The sequence below is a fragment of the Anomaloglossus baeobatrachus genome, chromosome 9 (genome assembly GCF_048569485.1).
Source record: "Anomaloglossus baeobatrachus isolate aAnoBae1 chromosome 9, aAnoBae1.hap1, whole genome shotgun sequence".
Lineage (NCBI taxonomy): Eukaryota > Metazoa > Chordata > Amphibia > Anura > Aromobatidae > Anomaloglossus > Anomaloglossus baeobatrachus.
In genome coordinates this window covers 7,578,502-7,605,239 of record NC_134361.1, presented here as the reverse complement: position 1 = coordinate 7,605,239, position 26,738 = coordinate 7,578,502, and the positions used below count along the sequence as shown (strand labels likewise).

The following is a 26,738-nucleotide window of genomic DNA, read 5'->3' as shown; positions in this document are numbered from 1 at the left end:
CGATGCAGTGTGGACAGGTAGACGATGCAGTGTGGACAGGTAGACGATGCAGTGTGGACAGGTACACGATGCAGTGTGGACAGGTAGACCATGCAGTGGAGACCGGTAGACGATGCTGCCTTACGTGGCACTGCACATTTGTTTTTCCACAAGCTCTTGGCACTGAGTGGAGACGTCTGGTAAAGACATTGATGACACTGGAGGCAGCTTGAGAAGTGCCTCTGGGGCCAAGAGGAGAAGAGCAGATATTTCAGCCATAAAACTTTATAGAATCATTTTACTGGAACATTAGAGAGAGGTCACACCGGACTACAGCGGAGGGGCCACAGCCCATACTTCCACATAACACCCAGTATCCATACATAGGGGCCCTCGTACATAGGGTGTGGAGGTGGTAGAGGTCACACCGGACTATAGCGGAGGGGCCACAGCCCATACATCCACATAACACCCAGTATCCATACATAGGGGCCCTCGTACATAGGGTGTGGAGGTGACAGAGGTCACACCGGACTACAGCGGAGGGGCCACAGCCCCTACATCCACATAACACCCAGTATCCATACATAGGGGCTCTCGTACATAGGGTGTGGAGGTGGTAGAGGTCACACCGGACTATAGCGGAGGGGCCACAGCCCATACATCCACATAACACCCAGTATTCATACATAGGGGCCCTCGTACATAGGGTGTGGAGGTGACAGAGGTCACACCGGACTATAGCGGAGGGGCCACAGCCCATACATCCACATAACACCCAGTATCCATACATAGTGGCCCTCGTACATAGCATGTGGAGGTGACAGAGGGCACACCGGACTATAGCGGAGGGGCCACAGCCCCTACATCCACATAACACCCAGTATCCATACATAGGGGCCCTTGTACATAGGGTGTGGAGGTGACAGAGGTCACACCGGACTATAGCGGAGGGGCCACAGCCCATACATCCACATAACACCCAGTATTCATACATAGGGGCCCTCGTACATAGCATGTGGAGGTGACAGAGGTAACACCGGACTATAGCGGAGGGGCCACAGCCCATACCTCCACATAACACCCAGTATTCATACATAGGGGCCCTCGTACATAGCATGTGGAGGTGACAGAGGTCACACCGGACTATAGCGGAGGGGCCACAGCCCCTACATCCACATAACACCCAGTATCCATACATAGGGGCCCTCGTACATAGGGTGTGGAGGTGACAGAGGTCACACCGGACTATAGCGGAGGGGCCACAGCCCCTACATCCACATAACACCCAGTATCCATACATAGGGGCCCTCGTACATAGGGTGTGGAGGTGGTAGAGGTCACACCGGACTATAGCGGAGGGGTCACAGCCCATACATCCACATAACACCAAGTATCCATACATAGGGGCCCTCGTACATAGGGTGTGGAGGTGGTAGAAGTCACACCAGACTATAGCGGAGGGGCCACAGCCCCTACATCCACATAACACCCAGTATCCATACATAGGGGCCCTCGTACATAGGGTGTGGAGGTGACAGAGGTCACACCGGACTATAGCGGAGGGGCCACAGCCCATACATCCACATAATACCCAGTATCCATACATAGTGGCCCTCGTACATAGGGTGTGGAGGTGACAGAGGTCACACCGGACTATAGCGGAGGGGCCACAGCCCATACATCCACATAACACCCAGTATCCATACATAGGGGCCCTCGTACATAGGGTGTGGAGGTGGTAGAGGTCACACCGGACTATAGCGGAGGGGCCACAGCCCCTACATCCACATAACACCCAGTATCCATACATAGGGGCCCTCGTACATAGGGTGTGGAGGTGACAGATGTCACACCGGACTATAGCAGAGGGGCCACAGCCCATACATCCACATAACACCCAGTATTCATACATAGGGGCCCTCGTACATAGGGTGTGGAGGTGACAGAGGTCACACCGGACTATAGCGGAGAGGCCACAGCCCCTACATCCACATAACACCCAGGATTGATACATAGGGGCCCTCGTACATAGGGTGTGGAGGTGACAGAGGTCACACCGGACTATAGCAGAGGGGCCACAGCCCATACATCCACATAACACCCAGTATTCATACATAGGGGCCCTCGTACATAGGGTGTGGAGGTGGTAGAGGTCACACCGGACTATAGCGGAGGGGCCACAGCCCATACATCCACATAACACCCAGTATCCATACATAGGGGCCCTCGTACATAGGGTGTGGAGGTGGTAGAGGTCACACCGGACTATAGCGGAGGGGCCACAGCCCATACATCCACATAACACCCAGTATCCATACATAGGGGCCCTCGTACATAGGGTGTGGAGGTGGTAGAGGTCACACCAGACTATAGCGGAGGGGCCACAGCCCATACATCCACATAACACCCAGTATCCATACATAGGGGCCCTCGTACATAGGGTGTGGAGGTGGTAGAGGTCACACCGGACTATAGCGGAGGGGCCACAGCCCATACATCCACATAACACCCAGTATTCATACATAGGAGCCCTCGTACATAGGGTGTGGAGGTGACAGAGGTCACACCGGACTACAGCGGAGGGGCCACAGCCCATACATCCACATTACACCCAGTATCCATGCATAGTGGTCCTCGTACATAGGGTGTGGAGGTGACAGAGGTAACACCGGACTATAGCGGAGGGGCCACAGCCTATACATCCACATAACACCCAGTATCCATACATAGGGGCCCTCGTACATAGGGTGTGGAGGTGGTAGAGGTCACACCGGACTACAGCGGAGGGGCCACAGCCCATACATCCACATAACACCCATTATTCATACATAGGGGCCCTCGTACATAGGGTGTGGAGGTGGTAGAGGTCACACCGGACTATAGCGGAGGGGCCACAGCCCATACATCCACATCACACCCAGTATTCATACATAGGGGCCCTCGTACATAGGGTGTGGAGGTGGTAGAGGTCACACCGGACTACAGCGGAGGGGCCACAGCCCATACTTCCACATAACACCCAGTATCCATACATAGGGGCCCTCATACATTGGGTTTGTTAGCGTTATATCTCTGTTAAACTGAAAACCCTTCTAAGAAAACAGAATTATCGACTTCTGTAACTAATGATTAATGCAAAATAAAAATATCACAATTCATTTTGAATTTCCACTGATACACGTCTGAGTCTGTTGTAACAAAATTTACAGAAATAGAAAAATATCTTTTTTCTGCCAAAAACAGCGCCACCTCTGTCCTCAGGCTGCATGTGGTATTGCAGCTTAGTCCCATTCCCTGAAATGAAGCTGATCTGCAATACCAGACACAGCCTACGACCAGGAGAGGCGCTATTATTGGAAAATCTATCGAATCACTAGTAATTGCTATTTTGCTTCATATTACAGAGCTGTAGGCTTTCTATGTGCCACCATATTGTGTTTCTCGATGGAACCAGAAAAGTTATTCACTAAAGCAAATGTGATCAGAAGGAAAAAAAACTGTGAAGACTTCAACATAGACTTCAAGTGACCCCATATAATACATGCAGGTGACAGTGAGCCTTGTGTGATGCAATTTTGCCAAATATTGACAAGTATTATTGTTTTTTAATATAAATAATAATAATAATAATTAATAATACGCAGCTCCTATACCGTCAATAAATAATAACAATAATAATCCGCAGCGCCTATACCGCTCAATAAATAATAATAATAATCTGCAGCGCCTATACCGCGCAATAAATAATAATAATAATAATCCGCAGCGCCTATACGCTGCAATAAATAATAATAATATAAATAATAATAATAATTTGCAGCGCCTATACCGCGCAATAAATAATTATAATAATAATCCGCAGCGCCTATACCGCGCAATAATAATAATAATCCGCAGCGCCTATACCGCGCAATAAATAATTATAATAATAATCCGCAGCGCCTATACCGCGCAATAATAATAATAATCCGCAGCGCCTATACCGCGCAATAAATAATAATAATCCGCAGCACCTATACCGCGCAATAATAATAATAATCCGCAGCGCCTATACCGCGCAATAATAATAATAATCCGCAGCGCCTATACCGCGCAATAATAATAATAATCTGCAGCACCTATACCGCGCAATAAATAATAATAATATTAATCCACAGCGCCTATACCGCGCAATAAATAATAATAATCCGCAGCACCTATACCGCGCAATAATAATAATAATAATCCGCAGCACCTATACCGCGCAATAATAATAATAATCCGCAGCGCCAATACCGCGCAATAAATAATAATAATCCGCAGCGCCAATACCGCGCAATAAATAATAATAATAATAATCCGCAGCGCCAATACCGCGCAATAAATAATAATAATAATAATCCGCAGCGCCAATACCGCGCAATAAATAATAATAATAATAATCCGCAGCGCCAATACCGCGCAATAAATAATAATAATAATAATCCGCAGCGCCTATACTGCACAATAATAATAATAATAATCCGCAGCACCTATATCGCGCAGTAAATAATAATAATAATCCGCAGCGCCTATACCGCGCAATAAATAATAATAATAATAATCCGCAGCGCCTATACCGCGCAATAAATAATAATAATAATAATCCGCAGCGTCTATACCGCGCAATCTCCCACCTCGGATGATTTCTTACCTTTTCCGGCATCTCCTTCCAGAAATCCTTCACAAAGCAGAGCAGCCCCAGCAGAGACACGATGATGAGGACGCACACAGATATCGCCACAATCGCACATTTCTTGAAATGCCTTTTTTTCGGTTTTGATATTTCTCCCTTTAAAAAAATAATTAAAAATATAAAAATACGATGAAATAAAAGTAAAGAATAAACGTTCTCCACCTCCTGTAATGTTGACACATTGAAACAATATTGTTGCATAAATAAAATCAACGAACAATATACATTTAAAATAAAATAATAAATAATAGTAACACAATTCATTTAATGATAAGGACTGCTATTCCTCCCGGTCCTTACGTTTTGCAGACCGCTCTCCCCCAGATTCTCATCCCTCTTCATATTTTGCTATAAATTTTGCAGAATAAATGAGGAAGCGCGAGCTGCGATTGTGAAATGGAGACTGAGCTGCTGCTCCGCTTCCTCGGGAGGGGAATAGTATTTCAGTTATTTCAGTCACTTAATGATCTGCCATTCCAGACGGTTTTTTTTCTAGGGGTGTAATTTTCTTCAGCAGAGGAAAATGCATGAATTTATAACACATGTAAATACTGGGGGGCAGATACGCACCAAATATACAATTCACATTTTTGGACATAATCGTAAAACACATGCAAACAATTTTCGATTTCAGAATTCATGTAAACAATTGTTGCTTTTCTACTGTTTGTTACAAGCAGCACAGGTCGACGTTATTTCACCCTAGTTATCGGAGGCTGCAATGTATTATTAATGGTCAAAATGGCACAATCCCCCGCTGATCCTCCGCCGCTCCCCACCGCCACCAGTCTCTACCTCCTTCTGGGACGTCTGAAAACAGACGCACGGGACAATGGGCAGCCAATCAATGGCTGAATCCGGTCACTGCTGAGGTCTCTGTGCCGAGAATTACCGGGAGGAAGGGACTAATAGAAGACCCAGAAAGAATTGGCCGGTGAGACAAGTTTAACTTCTATTTTTTCTTCTATTATAACCAGATTTTTAAAAAAAAACAAAACAAAATCCAACATGAACAATCCCTTTAAGGCGAGACTCATATGTATTACATGGACATTTGGGAGGAGTTATCAAAGGTGCAAATACCATCGAGCTGCTACACATCCGGCCGGGGTTGGTGTTTTCCACTTTTCTATACTTTAAAGTGGGTGAGGATTTGCCCAAATAAAGGGCACTGAGCGGGAACGTGGTGCCCCCCGTCCTGGGCACAAAACCTACTTCAATACTTCCTAAAACTACATATCACATCCCAGCACTAGATGAGAACAGATCTGGGGCGTCTACGATATTACATTCAACAAATCAGTTGTGAAATATCAAAAATTCCAGAATAAAAAATAAAATATTAAGTCGCTGATATCAATTTTCAGAATTTTTTTGTTTCTTTCTGCTGGGACTTCAGGAATGATGATGATGACCCAAAACTAACAGGAGAATCCGTGTGAAACCTGTTCCGGATCCGGCACAATGCGGCAGGGCCCGGCCTCCGCTGCTCTCTGGACGCCAAAATGGGAAATGATTTCAAGTGTTTAACGATTTAATGAAATGTTTACTCGCTGCGGCTCCTCTTGGGAGTCTATAGACAGACGATGTCTCCAAGCTGCTTATCTGTGAAATGTCAAAATAATACATCCATCATCAGAGGTTTCTGCACGGAGACGCCGAGAAGAAAAAGAAGACAATTCGTAAAATCGAAAATCAGAAATTTCATCAATTTTGTGTCTGAAGTTCCTATGACCCTGACAGTATAATGGGCTATTTGTTTATTAATAAAAAAACTGTTTAGATTGTTTTCTGAAATGTTCAAACAAGAGCGCTTTCCAGAGGGCACTGCAACCACCGCGCCCAGCGCCCCAGATGAGATCTGCAACCACCGCGCCCAGCGCCCCAGATGAGATCTGCAACCACCGCGCCCAGCGCCCCAGATGAGGACTGCAACCACCGCGCCCAGTGCCCCAGATGAGGACTGCAACCACCGCACCCAGTGCCCCAGATGAGGACTGCAACCACCGCGCCCAGTGCCCCAGATGAGATCTGCAACCACCGCGCCCAGCGCCCCAGATGAGATCTGCAACCACCGCGCCCAGCGCCCCAGATGAGATCTGCAACCACCGCGCCCAGCGCCCCAGATGAGATCTGCAACCACCGCACCCAGCGCCCCAGATGAGATCTGCAACCACCGCGCCCAGCGCCCCAGATGAGATCTGAAACCACCGCGCCCAGCGCCCCAGATGAGATCTGCAACCACCGCTCCCAGCGCCCGAGATGAGATCTGCAACCACCGCGCCCAGCGCCCCAGATGAGATCTGCAACCACCGCACCCAGCGCCCCAGATGAGATCTGCAACCACCGAGCCCAGCGCCCCAGATGAGATCTGCAACCACCGCGCCCAGCGCACCAGATGAGATCTGCAACCACCGCTCCCAGCGCCCGAGATGAGATCTGCAACCACCGCCCAGCGCCCCAGATGAGAACTGCAACCACCGCGCCCAGCGCTCCAGATGAGATCTGCAACCACCGCTCCCAGCGCCCGAGATGAGATCTGCAACCACCGCCCAGCGCCCCAGATTAGAACTGCAACCACCGCGCCCAGCGCTCCAGATGAGAGCTGCAACTACCGTGCCCAGCGCCCCAGATGAGATCTGCAACCACCGCGGTCAGCGCCCCAGATGAGGACTGCAACCATCGCACCCAGCGCCCCAGATGATACCAGCAACCACCGCACCCAGCGCCCCAGATGGTAGCAGCAACCACTGCACCCAGCGCCCCAGATGAGGACTGCAACCACCACGCCCAGCGCCCCAGATGAGATCTGCAACCACCGCACCCAGCGCCCCAGATGAGGACTGCAACCACCGCGCCCAGCGCCCCAGATTAGAACTGCAACCACCGCGCCCAGCGCCCCAGATGAGAACTGCAACCACCGCGCCCAGCGCCCCAGATGAGATCTGCAACCACCGCGCCCAGCGCCCCAGATGAGAGTTGCAACCACCACGCCCAGTGCTCCAGATGAGAACTGCAACCACTGCGCCCAGCGCCCCAGATGAGATCTGCAACCACCGCGGTCAGCGCCCCAGATGAGGACTGCAACCATCGCACCCAGCGCCCCAGATGATAGCAGCAACCACCGCACCCAGCGCCCCAGATGATAGCAGCAACCACCGCACCCAGCGCCCCAGATGAGGACTGCAACCACCGCGCCCAGCGCCCCAGATGAGGACTGCAACCACCGCGCCCAGCGCCCCAGATGAGATCTGCAACCATCAAGATTGTTGGCTGCTCATGAGAGAAAAGTAAACCGGCTCTGAAGGAAATAACAACAAAAAGATAAAGAACTTAAAAAACCTTAGGGGACATGGAAGAAGCATTACAGACATTAGGAATATTTTATAATTTACTTCTAACCTATTTTTCTAGTAGAGTAAAACGTGCATTTTTTACTTCTATAATAAAGGTACGAAGATAAAAAAAATCAAAATAATACAAAATTATTCAAGATGTAACTTACGATCAGTGCAGGATAAGTAATTAAGTAATGTACCGTTAGGTGCAGAAATCTTTGGACGGACCGAATCTTTGTGATTTCAGCTCTGCAGCCACTATTTTTTATTTATTTAAAATGAAATAACTGAGATGCAAATGAAGTGGAGACTTTCAGGGTTAATGAAAGGGGTTGAATCACATTTGTTTGTAAAGGGGCTGTGAAACATTTTGGAATTGCAGCCATTTTTCTACAAAGTCTCCTCGTTTCAGGGGCTCAAAGATAATTGGACAAAGTATCTTTCCCATAAATAAAATGAATCCATTGCAGCAACGACTGAAGTCTGGAGGTCATGGACGTCACTATGCGGAGTGGTGCGAGGCTGTGGTTGAGGGTGACGGACTGACTCCGGACGCCCTGTCACATACCGCGGTCCTGCCTGGGTGTGTGCATTCCGGCTGTGTGGACTCGTAGCCCGTGTAGGCCACATACTGGCCAGGACCGGATGAGGGCTCACTCGCACAAGGAGGCCAATTGATCACTTTTAGCCACAATTCTTTACAGGACGGTTCTTTGTCGTTCACCACTTTACACTCCAGATCGGAGGCGCAGAAGAAGAAGAAGAATCTTCCAATACGTTACATTTTCACTTTGAATGAACAGACACCGTTCAGCTTCCCTCTGGGTTGTGTCTGATGTAACTGGACCAGCGAGTCCCGGGGCAACCCAGTCCAGCGTTACAGTACACCATGACAGTCGCCTTCATATTCTGTAGTCCATCATCCAGGTTATTCATAGGTCCTATAATGGCCATAGTAAAGCTCAGCACAGCCGAACGTCTAGCGGGACACCACCAGGTTGGTTGACTACGTCACCAGTAGAGCTTAGCCCAGTACATTGACGGTTAAGGGGCCTGGCCAATACAGTACTGCACTAGTAGAAGTCACTCGGTACCTTGACAGTTAAGGGGTCTGCATCCTCCGGCTCTTATCATCTGGGGCCGTTCCGTCCAAAGATCGGTCTGTAGTTACACCACTGTTCTCACCCTGTGTCTCCACAATTCACGCTATTTTGCCTTCTGTCTCCTTTGCTCTTTTGCCACAAACCACCCACTGCATGCGACCTTCACGACTGACCGACTATGCGCCTCTCATGTTTGTTCACTAGGCCTTCACTGACTCTTTCTAGAATGAACCGTCCTTTCCCTGTCACTTGACTCCTCCCAGCGAGGGCTAGTCTCAACACTTAACTGTTTCAGTCCCTGCAATCATTCTGCACCTTATATCATTACACATGATACAGTGCATTATATATTACTCAACATTACCTATCATATAACTAATGCTGATCACAGTCTACATCACAGTATAACACAATACACTGTACATGATACAATATTTACAAAAGACACAAGACGTTATACGCATTACACAACATTGATTTGATTAGTGTTTTCAGGGACAGGGAAGCAATAACCATTGGCCACCACTCTTACAACCACACGCTGGTCTCCTCCGGTGGGAGGCTTCTGGCCATGGACGTCTCCGTTGCTGGTCTCCTCCGGTGGGAGGCTTCTGGCCATGGACGTCTCCATCGCTGGTCTCCTCCGGTGGGAGGCTTCTGGCCATGGACGTCTCCGTTGCTGGTCTCCTCCGGTGGGAGGCTTCTGGCCATGGACGTCTCCATCGCTGGTCTCCTCCGGTGGGAGGCTTCTGGCCATGGACGTCTCCGTTGCTGGTCTCCTCCGGTGGGAGGCTTCTGGCCATGGACGTCTCCATCGCTGGTCTCCTCCGGTGGGAGGCTTCTGGCCATGGACGTCTCCGTTGCTGGTCTCCTCCGGTGGGAGGCTTCTGGCCATGGACGTCTCCATCGCTGGTCTCCTCCGGTGGGAGGCTTCTGGCCATGGACGTCTCCATCGCTGGTCTCCTCCGGTGGGAAGCTTCTGGCCATGGAAGTCTCCGTTGCTGGTCTCCTCCGGTGGGAGGCTTCTGGCCATGGACGTCTCCGTTGCTGGTCTCCTCCGGTGGGAGGCTTCTGGCCATGGACGTCTCCATCGCTGGTCTCCTCCGGTGGGAGGCTTCTGGCCATGGACGTCTCCATCGCTGGTCTCCTCCGGTGGGAGGCTTCTGGCCATGGACGTCTCCATCGCTGGTCTCCTCCGGTGGGAGGCTTCTGGCCATGGACGTCTCCATCGCTGGTCTCCTCCGGTGGGAGGCTTCTGGCCATGGACGACTCCATCGCTGGTCTCCTCCGGTGGGAGGCTTCTGGCCATGGACGTCTCCGTTGCTGGTCTCCTCCGGTGGGAGGCTTTGCCGCCATTCCTGTGGTGACTTCAGTTGTTTCTTGTTTGTGGCTCTTTCTACAAAGACATAAACTATTAAACTTAAACAAAGACATATGTGAAGACATGAACTATTTTTCCCTGTGTCTTTTTTGAATATAAGCCCTCACACAGCCTCCTATACACAGTATGATACTATTTATTAATTGAAAAGAAATCCTCAAAGTTCCGACGTAATCTAACGAGCAATGTCTCACAACGTCCATGGATTCCTATGGAGCTTCACTCTGAGGAAGTTCTCAGAACAAAGCTCCATAGGATTTGATGGGAATCGTGGGACATTACAACATTGGAGTATGTTGGAACTTCGAAGATTTCTCTTGAAGTAGTAAAGTCGTGAATGAGGGGTCTTTATTCAAATAAACTATTTGCTCCAGTGTCTGTGTTTTTAACTCTACACTTGCTGGGTTAATAATGGCATTGTCTGATAGACGCATCTCCATTACTAATCTCTGGGCTTGATGCCAGCTAGCATTACACAGCTAACATCAATTCCAAACGTATTTCCCTGATTGCCACCGCACCAGGGCAATTGGTCAGAGCCAGGCAAAGCATGAGAATTGGATCATCTAGTGGATGTGCCACTTTTGGGGAAGCTGCGGGCTGATATTTTTAGCCTGGGATAGGACAAATAACCATGGAACTTCCCAGCCTGAAAATACCAGCCCCCAGCTGTCTGATTTACCTGTTCTGGTTAAGAAAAATAGGGGGGAACCCACATCATCATGTTTAGTTTTTTTAATCTTCATTGTTAACAGCAGCGTACCACCTGTGTGCCGTCCGTGTGAAATCAGTATGACATCAGTGTCTGTGTGACATCAGTTTTACATCAATGTGACATCCGTGTGACATCAAAGTGACATCTGTGTGCACTATGTGTTAACATTGCAAAGTATAGGAGAAGCTTTGCAATTTCATTTTCCCTGTAACCATACTGGAAAAACGCTGATGAAACACGGATGTACAAAACGGACCTAATGGTGCTGTATAAGGTGGAAACTGTGTGACTTAATTTGCTAATCACTGTCAGTAGAGCGGGGCTGTTTTGGGGCGTCATCTGACTGGTGTTACTAATGGGGTCTGTATTTATATTAGAGATATATAGTATATGATGCAGTAATTGGTGTTTTTGGCTTTTGTTGTGGGGTCAGGATTCACAATGCACGATATTATTAGTGAACAATCCTTCATCAGGAGCCTGGTAACTGCCGGTTATGAAGTTTCTGCAGAATCCGAGCCTCTTCCAGGACAGACCCCAGAGAAGACTTCGCGGGAGTTCTGGGGGTTACGGTGCAATGTGTCAGCACCTGCCATTCATTATTAGACCTCGTCACTCCCCCCAGAATTCTCCAGATACTTTTGGTTCTTCAGATTTTCCATTCATTGTTTTCCAGCGACTGCAGCGATAAAAGTCCCAGAACAAATTCCACAAAAATAATAACCCGATTTGTCTGACCCCTGCAGAGAACTCCAAACTCACAGCAACAGTCACTTTCTTCATGGTTTTGCTCATTTCCCTTATTACTTTGTGTCGGGATCTCGCTCTTTTTGGGATTTCATATTTAACTTTCAAAACAAATTAAAAAATTAAAAAAAAATAATTAAGAACGTCAGTGACACACAGCGTCTTCCAAGATGGCATCACATTAGTGATCCACGGACTTTGCCAATGTTTTTGTGGTTTCATTCATTTTCTGCCACCCAGGGCCATGTTAAGACACCAGTTTTTTGTTTTGTTTCAAAACCCCCTTCCCCAGTGCAGGGCGAACTAGCAAATCCAGCGATTTTTTTCAAGGGGGGAGAGGGGAATTAATACATGAGCTCTGCATAGGCAGAAAGCTCTATTCTGCTCCCGGCCCAGACGGAAGAAAATACCTGCTAGCTGTGCAGCACCTGCGATGATGTCATGCCCATGTGACCTGTGTGGGAGGAGCCAGGAGATAAAAGAGAAGCTGTAGAAGATGGCACATGACAGGTAAAGAGGGAAGAGGAGGACATGGGGGGGGGCAGAGTGTGACAGAGGGGGCAGAATGTGACAGAGGGGGCAGAGTGTGACAGTGGGGGCAGGGTGTGACAAGAGAGGGGCAGAGTGTGAGAGAGGGGGAAGAGTGTGACAGAGGGGGAAGGGTGTGACAGAGGGGGCAGAGTGTGACAAGAGAGGGGCAGAATGTGACAGAGGGGGGCAGGGTGTGACAGAGGGGGGCAGAGTGTGACAGAGGGGGGCAGGGTGTGACAGAGAGGGGGCAGAGTGTGACAGAGGGGGCAGAGTGTGACAGAGAGGGGGCAGAGTGTGACAAGAGAGGGGCAGAATTTGACAGAGGGGGGCAGAGTGTGAGAGAGGGGGCAGAGTGTGACAGAGGGGGCAGAGTGTGACAGAGGGGGGGCAGAGTGTGACAGAGAGGGGGCAGAGTGTGACAAGAGAGGGGCAGAATTTGACAGAGGGGGGCAGAGTGTGAGAGAGGGGGCAGAGTGTGACAGAGGGGGCAGAGTGTGACAGAGGGGGGCAGGGTGTGACAAGAGAGGGGCAGAGTGTGACAGAGGGGGGGCAGAGTGTGACAGAGGGGGCAGGGTGTGACAGAGGGGGGCAGGGTGTGACAAGAGAGGGGCAGAGTGTGACAGAGGGGGGGCAGAGTGTGACAGAGGGGGCAGGGTGTGACAGAGGGGGGCAGGGTGTGACATGAGAGGGGCAGAGTGTGAGAGAGGGGGGCAGAGTGTGACAGAGGGAGGGCAGAGTGTGACAGAGGGAAGGCAGAGTGTGACAGAGGGAGGGCAGGGTGTGACAGAGGGGGGCAGAGTGGGAGACAGGGGGGCAGAGTGTGACAGAGGGGGCAGAGTGTGACAGAGGGAGGGCAGAGTGTGACAGAGGGAGGGCAGAGTGTGACAGAGGGAGGGCAGAGTGTGACAGAGGGGGCAGGGTGTGACAGAGGGGGCAGGGTGTGACAGAGGGAGGCAGAGTGTGAGACAGGGGGGCAGAGTGTGACAGAGGGAGGGCAGAGTGTGACAGAGGGAAGGCAGAGTGTGACAGAGGGAAGGCAGAGTGTGACAGAGGGAGGGCAGAGTGTGACAGAGGGGGGGGCAGAGTGTGACAGAGGGGGCAGGGTGTGACAGAGGGGGCAGGGTGTGACAGAGGGAGGCAGAGTGTGAGACAGGGGGGCAGAGTGTGACAGAGGGAGGGCAGAGTGTGACAGAGGGAGGGCAGAGTGTGACAGAGGGAAGGCAGAGTGTGACAGAGGGAGGGCAGAGTGTGACAGAGGGGGGGGCAGAGTGTGACAGAGGGGGGGGCAGAGTGTGACAGAGGGAGGGCAGAGTGTGACAGAGGGGGCAGAGTGTGACAGAGGGGGCAGAGTGTGACAGAGGGAGGGCAGAGTGTGACAGAGGGGGGGCAGAGTGTGACAGAGGGGGCAGAGTGTGACAGAGGGAGGGCAGAGTGTGACAGAGGGGGGCAGGGTGTGAGAGAGGGGGAAGAGTGTGACAGAGAGGGGGCAGAATGTGACAGAGGGGGCAGAGTGTGACAAGAGAGGGGCAGAATGTGACAGAGAGGGGGCAGAGTGTGACAGAGGGGGCAGAGTGTGACAGAGGGGGCAGAGTGTGACAGAGGGAGGGCAGAGTGTGACAGAGGGGGCAGAGTGTGAGAGAGGGGCAGAGTGTGAGAGAGGGGCAGAGTGTGACAGAGGGGGCAGAGTGTGACAGAGGGGGCAGAGTGTGACAGAGGGGGCAGAGTGTGAGAGAGGGGGGCAGAGTGTGACAGAGGGAGGGCAGAGTGTGACAGAGGGAAGGCAGAGTGTGACAGAGGGAGGGCAGGGTGTGACAGAGGGGGGCAGAGTGGGAGACAGGGGGGCAGAGTGTGACAGAGGGGGCAGAGTGTGACAGAGGGAGGGCAGAGTGTGACAGAGGGAGGGCAGAGTGTGACAGAGGGAGGGCAGAGTGTGACAGAGGGGGCAGGGTGTGACAGAGGGGGCAGGGTGTGACAGAGGGAGGCAGAGTGTGAGACAGGGGGGCAGAGTGTGACAGAGGGAGGGCAGAGTGTGACAGAGGGAAGGCAGAGTGTGACAGAGGGAAGGCAGAGTGTGACAGAGGGAGGGCAGAGTGTGACAGAGGGGGGGGCAGAGTGTGACAGAGGGGGCAGGGTGTGACAGAGGGGGCAGGGTGTGACAGAGGGAGGCAGAGTGTGAGACAGGGGGGCAGAGTGTGACAAAGGGAGGGCAGAGTGTGACAGAGGGAGGGCAGAGTGTGACAGAGGGAAGGCAGAGTGTGACAGAGGGAGGGCAGAGTGTGACAGAGGGGGGGGCAGAGTGTGACAGAGGGGGGGGGCAGAGTGTGACAGAGGGAGGGCAGAGTGTGACAGAGGGGGCAGAGTGTGACAGAGGGGGCAGAGTGTGACAGAGGGAGGGCAGAGTGTGACAGAGGGGGGGCAGAGTGTGACAGAGGGGGCAGAGTGTGACAGAGGGAGGGCAGAGTGTGACAGAGGGGGGCAGGGTGTGAGAGAGGGGGAAGAGTGTGACAGAGAGGGGGCAGAATGTGACAGAGGGGGCAGAGTGTGACAAGAGAGGGGCAGAATGTGACAGAGAGGGGGCAGAGTGTGACAGAGGGGGCAGAGTGTGACAGAGGGGGCAGAGTGTGACAGAGGGAGGGCAGAGTGTGACAGAGGGAGCAGAGTGTGAGAGAGGGGCAGAGTGTGAGAGAGGGGCAGAGTGTGACAGAGGGGGCAGAGTGTGACAGAGGGGGCAGAGTTTGACAGAGGGGGCAGAGTGTGAGAGAGGGGCAGAGTGTGAGAGAGGGGCAGAGTGTGACAGAGGGGGCAGAGTGTGAAAGAGGGGGCAGAGTGTGAGAGAGGGGCAGAGTGTGACAGAGGGGGCAGAGTGTGACAGAGGGGGCAGAGTGTGACAGAGGGGGCAGAGTGTGAAAGAGGGGGCAGAGTGTGAGAGAGGGGGCAGAGTGTAACAGAGGGGGGGCAGAATGTGACAGGGGGGGGCAGAGTGTGACAGAGGGGGGGCAGAGTGTGACAGAGGGGAGCAGAGTGTGACAGAGGGAGCGCAGAGTGTGAGAGAGGGGGGCAGAGTGTGACAAGAGAGGGGCAGAGTGTGAGAGAGGGGGGCAGAGTGTGACAGAGGGGGGCAGAGTGTGACAGAGGGGGGGCAGAGTGTGACAGAGGGGGGGCAGAGTGTGACAGAGGGGGGGCAGAGTGTGACAGAGAGGGGGGCAGAGTGTGACAGAGGGGGGCAGAGTGTGACAGAGGGGGGCAGAGTGTGACAGAGGGGGGCAGAGTGTGACAGAGGGGGGAAGAGTGTGACAGATGGGGGCAGAGTGTGACAAGAGAGGGGCAGAGTGTGACAGAGGGGGGCAGAGTGTGACAAGAGAGGGGCAGAGTGTGAGAGAGGGGGCAGAGTGTGAGAGAGGGGGCATAGTGTGAGAGAGGGGGCAGAGTGTGACAAGAGAGGGGGCAGAGTGTGACAAGAGAGGGACAGAGTGTGACAAGAGAGGGACAGAGTGTGACAAGAGAGGGACAGAGTGTGACAAGAGAGGGGCAGAGTGTGACAAGAGAGGGGCAGAGTGTGACAAGAGAGGGGCAGAGTGTGGCAGAGGGGGGCAGAGTGTGACAAGAGAGGGGCAGAGTGTGACAAGAGAGGGGAAGAGTGTGACAAGAGAGGGGCAGAGTGTGACAGAGGGGGGCAGAGTGTGACAAGAGAGGGGCAGAGTGTGAGAGAGGGGCAGAGTGTGACAGTGGGGGCAGAGTGTAAGAGAGGGGAGCAGAGTGTGACGAGAGAGGGGAGCAGAGTGTGACGAGAGGGGCAGAGTGTGACAGAGGGGGGAAGAGTGTGACAAGAGAGGGGCAGAGTGTGACAGAGGGGGGCAGAGTGTGACAAGAGAGGGGCAGAGTGTGACAGAGGGGGGCAGAGTGTGACAAGAGAGGGGCAGAGTGTGACAGAGGGGGGCAGAGTGTGACAGAGGGGGGCAGGGTGTGACAGAGGGGGCAGAGTGTGAAAGAGGCAGGCAGAGTGTGACAATGGAGTGTGATAGGGGGGGTTGAGTGTGACAGAGGGGGGCAGAGTGTGAGAGAGGGGGGGGCAGAGTGTGAGAGAGGATGGGCAGAGTGTGACAGAGGGGGGCAGAGTGTGACAGAGGGGGACAGAGTGTGACAAAAGAGGGGCAGAGTGTGACAGAGGGGGGCAGAGTGTAAGAGAGGGGGCAGAGTGTGACAGAGGGGGCAGAGTGTGACAAGAGAGGGGCAGAGTGTGAGAGAGGGGGCAGAGTGTGACAGTGAGGGCAGAGTGTGACAGTGGGGGCAGAGTGTGAGAGAGGGGCAGAGTGTGAGAGAGGGGGTCAGAGTATGACAGAGGGGGCAGAGTGTGACAGAGGGGGGCAGGGTGTGCAGAGGGGGCAGAGTGTGAAAGAGGCAGGCAGAGTGTGACAATGGAGTGTGATGGGGGGGTTGAGTGTGACAGAGGGGGGCTGATTGTGACAGAAGGGGGCAGAGTCTGAGAGAGGGGGGGGCAGAGTGTGAGAGAGGGGGGGAAGAGTGTGACAGAGGGGGGGCAGAGTGTGAGAGAGGGGGCAGAGTGTGACAGAGGGGGGCAGAGTGTGACAGAGGGGGGCAGAGTGTGACAGAGGGGGGCAGAGTGTAAGAGAGGGGGCAGAGTGTGACAGAGGGGGCAGAGTGTGACAAGAGAGGGGCAGAGTGTGAGAGAGGGGAGCAGAGTGTGAGAGAGGGGCAGAGTGTGAGAGAGGGGGGCAGAGGGGGCAGAGTGTGACAAGAGAGGGGCAGAGTGTGACAGAGGGGGGCAGGGTGTGACAAGAGAGGGACATAGTGTGACAGAGGGGGGCAGAGTGTGACAAGAGAGGGGCAGAGTATGAGAGAGGGGGCAGAGTGTGACAGTGGGGGCAGAGTGTGACAGTGGGGGCAGAGTGTGACAGTGGGGGTAGAGTGTGAGAGAGGGGGCATAGTGTGAGAGAGGGGGCATAGTGTGAGAGAGGGGGCATAGTGTGAGAGAGGGGAGCAGAGTGTGACAAGAGAGGGGAGCAGAGTGTGACAAGAGAGGGGAGCAGAGTGTGACGAGAGAGGGGAGCAGAGTGTGACGAGAGAGGGGAGCAGAGTGTGACAAGAGAGGGGCAGAGTGTGACAAGAGAGGGGCATAGTGTGACAGAGGGGGGCAGAGTGTGAAAAGAGAATGGCAGAGTGTGAGAGAGGGGAGCAGAGTGTGACAAGAGAGGGGCAGAGTGTGAAAGAGGCAGGCAGAGTGTGACAATGGAGTGTGATAGGGGGGGTTGAGTGTGACAGAGGGGGGCTGATTGTGACAGAAGGGGGCAGAGTCTGAGAGAGGGGGGGGCAGAGTGTGAGAGAGGGGGGGCAGAGTGTGACAGAGGGGGGCAGAGTGTGACAGAGGGGGGCAGAGTGTGACAGAGGGGGGCAGAGTGTGACAGAGGGGGGCAGAGTGTGACAGAGGGGGGCAGAGTGTGACAGAGGGGGGCAGAGTGTGACAAGAGGGGGGCAGAGTGTAAGAGAGGGGGCAGAGTGTGACAGAGGGGGCAGAGTGTGACAAGAGAGGGGAGCAGAGTGTGAGAGAGGGGAGCAGGGTGTGAGAGAGGGGCAGAGTGTGACTAGAGAGGGGCAGAGTGTGAGAGAGGGGGGCAGAGGGGGCAGAGTGTGACAAGAGAGGGACAGAGTGTGACAGAGGGGGGCAGAGTGTGACAAGAGAGGGGCAGAGTGTGACAAGAGAGGGGCAGAGTATGAGGGAGGGGGCAGAGTGTGACAGTGGGGGCAGAGTGTGACAGTGGGGGCAGAGTGTGAGAGAGGGGGCAGAGTGTGAGAGAGGGGGCAGAGTGTGACAAGAGAGGGGCAGAGTGTGAGAGAGGGGGCATAGTGTGACAAGAGAGGGGAGCAGAGTGTGATGAGAGAGGGGAGCAGAGTGTGACGAGAGAGGGGAGCAGAGTGTGAAAAGAGAGGGGCATAGTGTGAGAGAGGGGAGCAGAGTGTGACAAGAGAGGGGCAGAGTGTGACAAGAGAGGGGCATAGTGTGACAGAGGGGGGCGAGTGTGAAAAGAGAGGGGCAGAGTGTGAGAGAGGGGGCAGAGTGTGACAAGAGAGGGGCAGAGTGTGATACATTCATGATGAATAGGTGCAGAAGTATTCACACCCAGTGATGGGAGGATCTCATGGTGCCGGGTGTGATACATTGATGATGAATAGATGTAGAAGTATTCACACCCAGTGATGGGAGGATCTCACTGTCCTGGGTGTGATACATTGATGATGAATAGATGCAGAAGTATTCACACCCAGTGATGGGAGGATCTCACAGTCCCGGGTGTGATACATTGATGATGAATAGGTGCAGAAGTATTCACACCCAGTGATGGGAGGATCTTGCAGTCCTGGGTGTGATACATTGATGATGAATAGGTGCAGAAGTATTCACACCCAGTGATGGGAGGATCTTGCAGTCCTGGGTGTGATACATTGATGATGAATAGATGCAGAAGTATTCACACCCAGTGATGGGAGGATCTCACGGTCCCGGGTGTGATACATTGATGATGAATAGGTGCAGCAGTATTCACACCCAGTGATGGGAGGATCTCGCAGTCCTGGGTGTGATACATTGATGATGAATAGGTGCAGAAGTATTCACACCCAGTGATGGGAGGATCTCACAGTCCTGGGTGTGATACATTGATGATGAATAGATGCAGAAGTATTCACACCCAGTGATGGGAGGATCTCACGGTCCCGGGTGTGATACATTGATGATGAATAGGTGCAGCAGTATTCACACCCAGTGATGGGAGGATCTCGCAGTCCCGGGTGTGATACATTGATGATGAATAGATGCAGAAGTATTCACACCCAGTGATGGGAGGATCTCACAGTCCCGGGTGTGATACATTGATGATGAATAGGTGCAGCAGTATTCACACCCAGTGATGGGAGGATCTCGCAGTCCTGGGTGTGATACATTGATGATGAATAGGTGCAGAAGTATTCACACCCAGTGATGGGAGGATCTCACACTCCCGGGTGTGATACATTGATGATGAATAGATGCAGAAGTATTCACACCCAGTGATGGGAGGATCTCGCAGTCCCCGGTGTGATACATTGATGATGAATAGGTGCAGAAGTATTCACACCCAGTGATGAGAGGATCTCACACTCCCGGGTGACCGGTGACTTTCCTCTATAGACACATGAGTGTGATTCCTCTTCCAGCTCCGGAGTCTTGGGAACCTGGGGGACCGCTCGGCTGCGGCGGGTGACGTCCTCTGATGGAAATTCCAGGCTTCGCTCCTCGCACAATGGATGGAAGACGCTGCTTCAGGTGTCTGATAATACACAACATCTGGATCTCAGGTCAGTGCGAGACACAAGGGGAAGCGTCTGTCCAGGGGGGTCCGGCTGCAGCCACTCAGGGGGCGCACCCCATTATACCCCCCATTATACCCCCCCATTATACCCCCCCATTATACCACCCCATTATACCCCCCCATTATACCCCCCCATTATACCCTCCCATTATACCCTCCCATTATACCCCCCCCATTATACCACCTCTTCTTTCCATTCTAATTGCTAAGTATAACTTTGAGGGTGAGGGTGAGAGGGGTGATATAGAGAAGGGTGAGAGGGGTGATATAGAGAAGGGTGATATAGAGAGGGGTGAGAGAGGTGATATAGAGAGGGGTAATATAGAGAGGGGTGATATAGAGAAGGGTGATATAGAGAGGGGTGAGAGGTATGATATAGAGAGGTGAGTGGAGTGATATAGAGAAGGGTGAGAGGGGTGATATAGAGAAGGGTGATATAGAGAGAGGGGTGATATAGAGAGGGGTGATATAGAAAAGGGTGAGAGGGGTGATATAGAGAGGGGTGGGAGGGGTAATATAGAGAAGGGTGATATAGAGAGAGGAGTGATATAGAGAGGGGTGATATAGAGAAGGGTGATATAGAGAGAGGAGTGATATAGAGAGGGGTGATATAGAGAAGGGTGATATATAGAGGGGTGATATAGAGAGGGGTGATATAGAGAAGGGTGATATAGAGAAGGGTGATATAGAGAGGGGTGGGAGGGGTGATATAGAGAAGGGTGATATAGAGAGAGGAGTGATATAGAGAGGGGTGATATAGAGAAGGGTGATATATAGAGGGGTGATATAGAGAGGGGTGATATAGAGAAGGGTGATATAGAGAAGGGTGATATAGAGAGGGGTGGGAGGGGTGATATAGAGAAGGGTGAGAGGGGTGATATAGAGAAGGGTGAGAGGGGTGATATAGAGAGGGGTGAGAAGGGTGCTATAGATAGGGGTGAGAAGGGTGATATAGAGAGGGGTGATTTAGAGAGGTGTGAGGGGTGATTTAGAGAGGGGTGGGAGGGGTGATATAGAGAGGGGTGAGAAGGGTGATATAGAGAGGGGTGGGAGGGGTGATATAGATAGGGGTGAGAAGGGTGATATAGAGAGGGGTGGGAGGGGTGATATAGAGAGGGGTGAGAAGGGTGATATAGAGAGGGGTGAGAGGGGTGATATAGAGAGGGGTGGGAGGGGTGATATAGAGAGGGGTGAGAGGGGTGATATAGAGAGGGGTGAGAAGGGTGATATAGAGAGGGGTGAGAAGGGTGATATAGAGAGGGGTGGGAGGGGTGATATAGAGAGGGGTGAGAAGGGTGATATAGAGAGGGGTGGGAGGGGTGATATAGAGAGGGGTGAGAAGGGCGATATAGAGAGGGGTGAGAGGGGTGATATAGAGAGGGGTGAGAGGGGTGATATAGAGAGGGGTGAGACGGGTGATATAGAGAGGGGTGAGAAGGGTGATATAGAGAGGGGTGAAAGGGGTGATATAGAGAGGGGTGAAAGGAGCTATATAGAGAGGGGTGATATAGAGAGGGGTGAGAGGGATTATATAGAGAGGGGTGATATAGATAGGGGTGATATAGAGAGGAGTGATATAGAGAAGGGTGATATAGAGAAGGGTGAGAGGGGTGATATAGAGAGGGGTGAGAGGAGCTATATAGAGAGGGGTGATATAGAGAGGGGTGAGAGGAGCTATATAGAGAGGGGTGATATAGAGAGGGGTGAGAGGAGCTATATAGAGAGGGGTGATATAGAGAGGGGTGAGAGGGATTATATAGAGAGGGGTGATATAGAGAGGGGTGATATAGAGAGGGGTGGGAGGGGTGATATAGAGAGGGGTGGGAGGGGTGATATAGAGAGGGGTGGGAGGGGTGATATAGAGAGGGGTGGGAGGGGTGATATAGAGAGGGGTGAAAGGGGTGATATAGAGAGGGGTGATATAGAGAGGGGTGAGAGGGATTATATAGATCTTCCCCCATCTCACACACCCTGCACCCCCTTACACCTCTCCCAAACACCCCTCTGTCACAGTCTGCGCCCCCCATGTCCCCCTGTCCTCTCATTACCTGTCACATCTCATACATCCTTTAGCTTCTCCTCCTCCATCTGCTGCACTTACTGAGCAGCAAAACTGTGTCTCCTCCCATTTGGGTCACATGTGCATGACATCATCGCAGGTCCCGTACCAATAGCAGCCGGGTGTTGTCTTCCGTCTGGGCAGGAGCTGGTCAGTTCTCCTCCGCCCCTGCAACGCTGTACAGCGGATCGCTCCAGTTCAGCCCTGAGGGGCCATAGCTCCGGGTGCGGCCCTCCAGCTCTGGGGCAGCTGCACAGATCACAGCCGATCTCTGGGGCAGCTGCATAGATCACAGCCGATCTCTGGGGCAGCTGCACAGATCACAGCCGATCTCGGGCCTCACAGATCACCGCCGATCTCTGGGGCAGCTGCACAGATCACCGCCGATCTCTGGGGCAGCTGCACAGATCACAGCCGATCTCTGGGGCAGCTGCATAGATCACAGCCGATCTCTGGGGCTGCACAGATCACAGCCGATCTCGGGCCTCACAGATCACCGCCGATCTCTGGGGCAGCTGCACAGATCACCGCCGATCTCTGGGGCAGCTGCACAGATCACAGCCGATCTCTGGGGCAGCTGCACAGATCACAGCCGATCTCTGGGGCAGCTGCACAGATCACAGCCGATCTCTGGGGCTGCACAGATCACAGCCGATCTCTGGGGCTGCACAGATCACAGCCGATCTCTGGGGCAGCTGCACAGATCACAGCCGATCTCTTGGGCAGCTGCACAGATCACAGCCGATCTCTGGGGCTGCACAGATCACAGCCGATCTCTGGGGCTGCACAGATCACAGCGATCTCTGGGGCTGCACAGATCACAGCCGATCTCTGGGGCTGCACAGATCACAGCCGATCTCTGGGGCTGCACAGATCACAGCCGATCTCTGGGGCTGCACAGATCACAGCCGATCTCTGGGGTTGTACAGATCACAGCCGATCTCTGGGGTTGTACAGATCACAACCGATCTCTGGGGCCTCACAGATCACAGCCAATCTCGGGTTGTACAGATCACAGCCGATCTCTTGGGTCACAGCAGGAGGTTTTTGCCCTGGGGTGTTTTCAACAAGAAGAGATTGTGCAAAGTGTGGACAGGATCTAATCAGGATGTAGCCAATAACTGCTGTACATTAAGTGCTACAATTAAGAACATTCTAGATCTCTGCTCGCTGCGAGGAGGTGATAACGTGTGGGGTCACTGAGTAAGAAGAAATGTAATAATAAGAATAAATAAAAGAGGAATGATGCGAGGAGAATTCCAAGAGAAGGGGTGGGAGCAGGGAAGGAAGAAAGGAAGGAAGAGAGAAGGAAGGAAGGAAGCAAGGAAGGAAGAAAGGAAGGAAGAAAGGAAGGAAGAGAGGAGGAAGGAAGGAAGAAAGGAAGGAAGAAAGGAAGAAAGGAAGGAAGAAAGGAAGCAAGGAAGGAAGAGAGGAAGAAAGGAAGGAAGAGAGGAGGAAGGAAGGAAGAAAGGAAGAAAGAAAGGAAGGAAGAAAGGAAGGAAGAGAGGAGGAAGGAAGGAAGAAAGGAAGGAAGAAAGGAAGGAAGAAAGGAAGAAAAGAAGGAAGAGAGGAGGAAGGAAGAAAGGAAGGAAGAAAGGAAGGAAGCAAGGAAGGAAGAGAGGAAGAAAGGAAGGAAGAGAGGAGGAAGAAAGGAAGAAAGGAAGGAAGAAAGGAAGGAAGAGAGAAGGAAGAAAGGAAGGAAGAAAGGAAGGAAGAAAGGAAGGAAGAGAGGAGGAAGGAAGGAAGAAAGGAAGGAAGGAAGGAAGAAAGGAAGGAAGAAAGGAAGCAAGGAAGGAAGAGAGGAAGAAAGGAAGGAAGAGAGGAGGAAGGAAGGAAGAAAGGAAGAAAGAAAGGAAGGAAGAAAGGAAGGAAGAAAGGAAGGAAGGAAGGAAGAAAGGAAGGAAGAAAGGAAGGAAGAAAGGAAGAAAAGAAGGAAGAGAGGAGGAAGGAAGAAAGGAAGGAAGAAAGGAAGGAAGCAAGGAAGGAAGAGAGGAAGAAAGGAAGGAAGAGAGGAGGAAGAAAGGAAGAAAGAAAGGAAGGAAGAAAGGAAGGAAGAGAGGAGGAAGGAAGGAAGAAAGGAAGGAAGGAAGGAAGAGAGGAGGGAGGAAGGAAGCAAGGAAGAAAGAAAGGAAGGAAGAAAGGAAGGAAGAAAGGAAGAAAGGAAGGAAGAGAGGAGGAAGGAAGGAAGAAAGGAAGAAAGAAAGGAAGGAAGAAAGGAAGGAAGAAAGGAAGGAAGAAAGGAAGGAAGAGAGGAGGAAGGAAGGAAGAAAGGAAGGAAGAAAGGAAGGAAGAGAGGAGGAAGGAAGGAAGAAAGGAAGGAAGAAAGGAAGGAAGAGAGGAGGAAGGAAGGAAGAAAGGAAGGAAGAAAAGAAGGAAGGAAGAAAGGAAGGAAGGAAGAAAGGAAGGAAGAAAGGAAGGAAGAAAGGAAGGAAGGAAGGAAGAAAGGAAGGAAGAGAGGGGGGAGGATGGAAAGAAGGAAGGGGAAGTAAGGAAGGAGAGAAATAAGGGAGGAAGGATGGAAGGGCGAGGGGGAGGGAGGGAGGAAGAAAGGAAGGAAGGAGGAAGGAAGGAAAAGAGGAGGGAGGTTGAAAGGAAGGGAGGAAGGAAAGACGGAAGCAATAGAGTGGGGGAGGATGGAAGGAAGGAGAGAAGTAAGTCAGGAAGGATGGAAGGGAGAGAGTGAAGAAGGGGGAAGGACGGGAGGAAGAGAGTGAGGGAGGAAGGAAAGAAGGAAGGAAGGAGAGAAGTAAGTCAGGAAGGATGGAAGGGAGAGAGTGAAGAAGGGGGAAGGACGGGAGGAAGAGAGTCAGGGAGGAAGGAAAGAAGGAAGGAAGGAGAGAAGTAAGTCAGGAAGGATGGAAGGGAGAGAGTGAAGAAGGGGGAAGGACGGGAGGAAGAGAGTGAGGGAGGAAGGAAAGAAGGAAGGAAGGAGAGAAGTAAGTCAGGAAGGATGGAAGGGAGAGAGTGAAGAAGGGGGAAGGACGGGAGGAAGAGAGTGAGGGAGGAAGGAAAGAAGGAAGGAAGGAGAGAAGTAAGTCAGGAAGGATGGAAGGGAGAGAGTGAAGAAGGGGGAAGGAAGGACGGGAGGAAGAGAGTGAGGGAGGAAGGAAGTAGAGATTGAGATGACTGTAGTGTGGCGGGAGGATAATGCGGCGGCTCAGCTTCTCCCGAGCTCTCGCTGATTTTCTCTCGGTCTTGATGACTCTTTTGCACATTTTTACACGTTTGACACTTGCTGGATCCATTAGGGATGAGTGTATAAGCCTGAGACGTGTTTGATCTCGGGCCGGGATCTGTGGATCGCACGTTCTCAGGTATTTACCAGCTTATAATGTGCACTGACATGAAGGGACCGTAAAATGTCTGTAAATATCTCAGGTTTCTCTTAAAAAGAACATCTGGCGTCGCGTCTGATCCGTGTGGAGAGAGTAAACAGAACACGACAGGTACCAGCGACGCTCCGAGTGTTTGGGATAAAATGAAGATTCTGTTTAAGTAACACATGTTATAAGACTGTGAAATAAGGAACTGACGCCTCGCCTGCGTCTTGTGCCAATCTGGTGCCATCACCGAGGAGCCCCCGAGGAGCCCGACCCAGAAGATCCGGGACTTGTCAGCAAGGTCAAGAACCAGCTGCAGAAGTCCACTTTTCCCCATTTTTAGTATATTAGCTGAGAAGGTGCGAGGGTGACCCTGAGCTCGTGTGTAACAACCCCGTGTCAGACGGAGATCAGGGCGGCCAGAAATCCCAGTCCGGAAGATACGGCCCTTTTTTTGCTCTGTCCGTATTTTTTTATGGCGTCTGTGATTTTTTGCGGCTGTTGAACCTTCTCCAGATTAGGCGGGCATCACACGCTGCGATGTATCGGGCGATATGTCGTCGGGGTCACGGATTCCGTGTGTTACACATATCGTAGCGTGTGACTCCGCCCTTATTCTCGTCTCCCAGTGACTGCGGCTGACGTCTGATATCAGGATTCCGTGTGTTACACATATTGTAGCGTGTGACGCCGCCCTTATTCTCGTCTCCCAGTGACTGCGGCTGACGTCTGATATCAGGATTCCGTGTGTTACACATATCGTAGCGTGTGACGCCGCCCTTATTCTCGTCTCCCAGTGACTGCGGCTGACGTCTGATATCAGGATTCCGTGTGTTACACATATCGTAGCGTGTGACGCCGCCCTTATTCTCGTCTCCCAGAGACTGCGGCTGACGTCTGATATCAGGATTCCGTGTGTTACACATATCGTAGCGTGTGCCACCGCCCTTATTCTCGTCTCCCAGTGACTGCGGCTGACGTCTGATATCAGGATTCCGTGTGTTACACATATTGTAGCGTGTGACGCCGCCCTTATTCTCGTCTCCCAGTGACTGCGGCTGACGTCTGATATCAGGATTCCGTGTGTTACACATATCGTAGCGTGTGACTCCGCCCTTATTCTCGTCTCCCAGTGACTGCGGCTGACGTCTGATATCAGGATTCCGTGTGTTACACATATCGTAGCGTGTGACGCCGCCCTTATTCTCGTCTCCCAGTGACTGCGGCTGACGTCTGATATCAGGATTCCGTGTGTTACACATATTGTAGCGTGTGACGCCGCCCTTATTCTCGTCTCCCAGTGACTGCGGCTGACGTCTGATATCAGGATTCCGTGTGTTACACATATTGTAGCGTGTGACGCCGCCCTTATTCTCGTCTCCCAGAGACTGCGGCTGACGTCTGATATCAGGATTCCGTGTGTTACACATATCGTAGCGTGTGACTCCGCCCTTATTCTCGTCTCCCAGAGACTGCGGCTGACG

General features: G+C 52.2%; 1 protein-coding gene across 2 annotated transcripts in view; it reads right to left on the bottom strand.

Moving 5' to 3' along the window:
* The window catches only part of TNMD (tenomodulin), a 120,829-nt gene extending 98,874 nt beyond the window's left edge, over positions 1 to 21,955 (bottom strand). Inside the window, exons 1-2 of one of the 2 annotated variants that reach the window (XM_075322369.1) lie at positions 21,924 to 21,955; positions 4,655 to 4,792 (exon numbers count right to left, since the gene is read on the bottom strand). In XM_075322369.1, the coding sequence (XP_075178484.1) occupies positions 4,655 to 4,666 (12 nt within the window). In that variant the 5' untranslated portion in view covers positions 4,667 to 4,792; positions 21,924 to 21,955. Of the gene's footprint in view, positions 1 to 4,654; positions 4,793 to 4,996; positions 5,115 to 21,923 lie in introns of those variants that run through there. The other variant, XM_075322368.1, reaches the window with a different exon arrangement.
* Between the last annotated feature and the right edge of the window lie 4,783 nt (positions 21,956 to 26,738).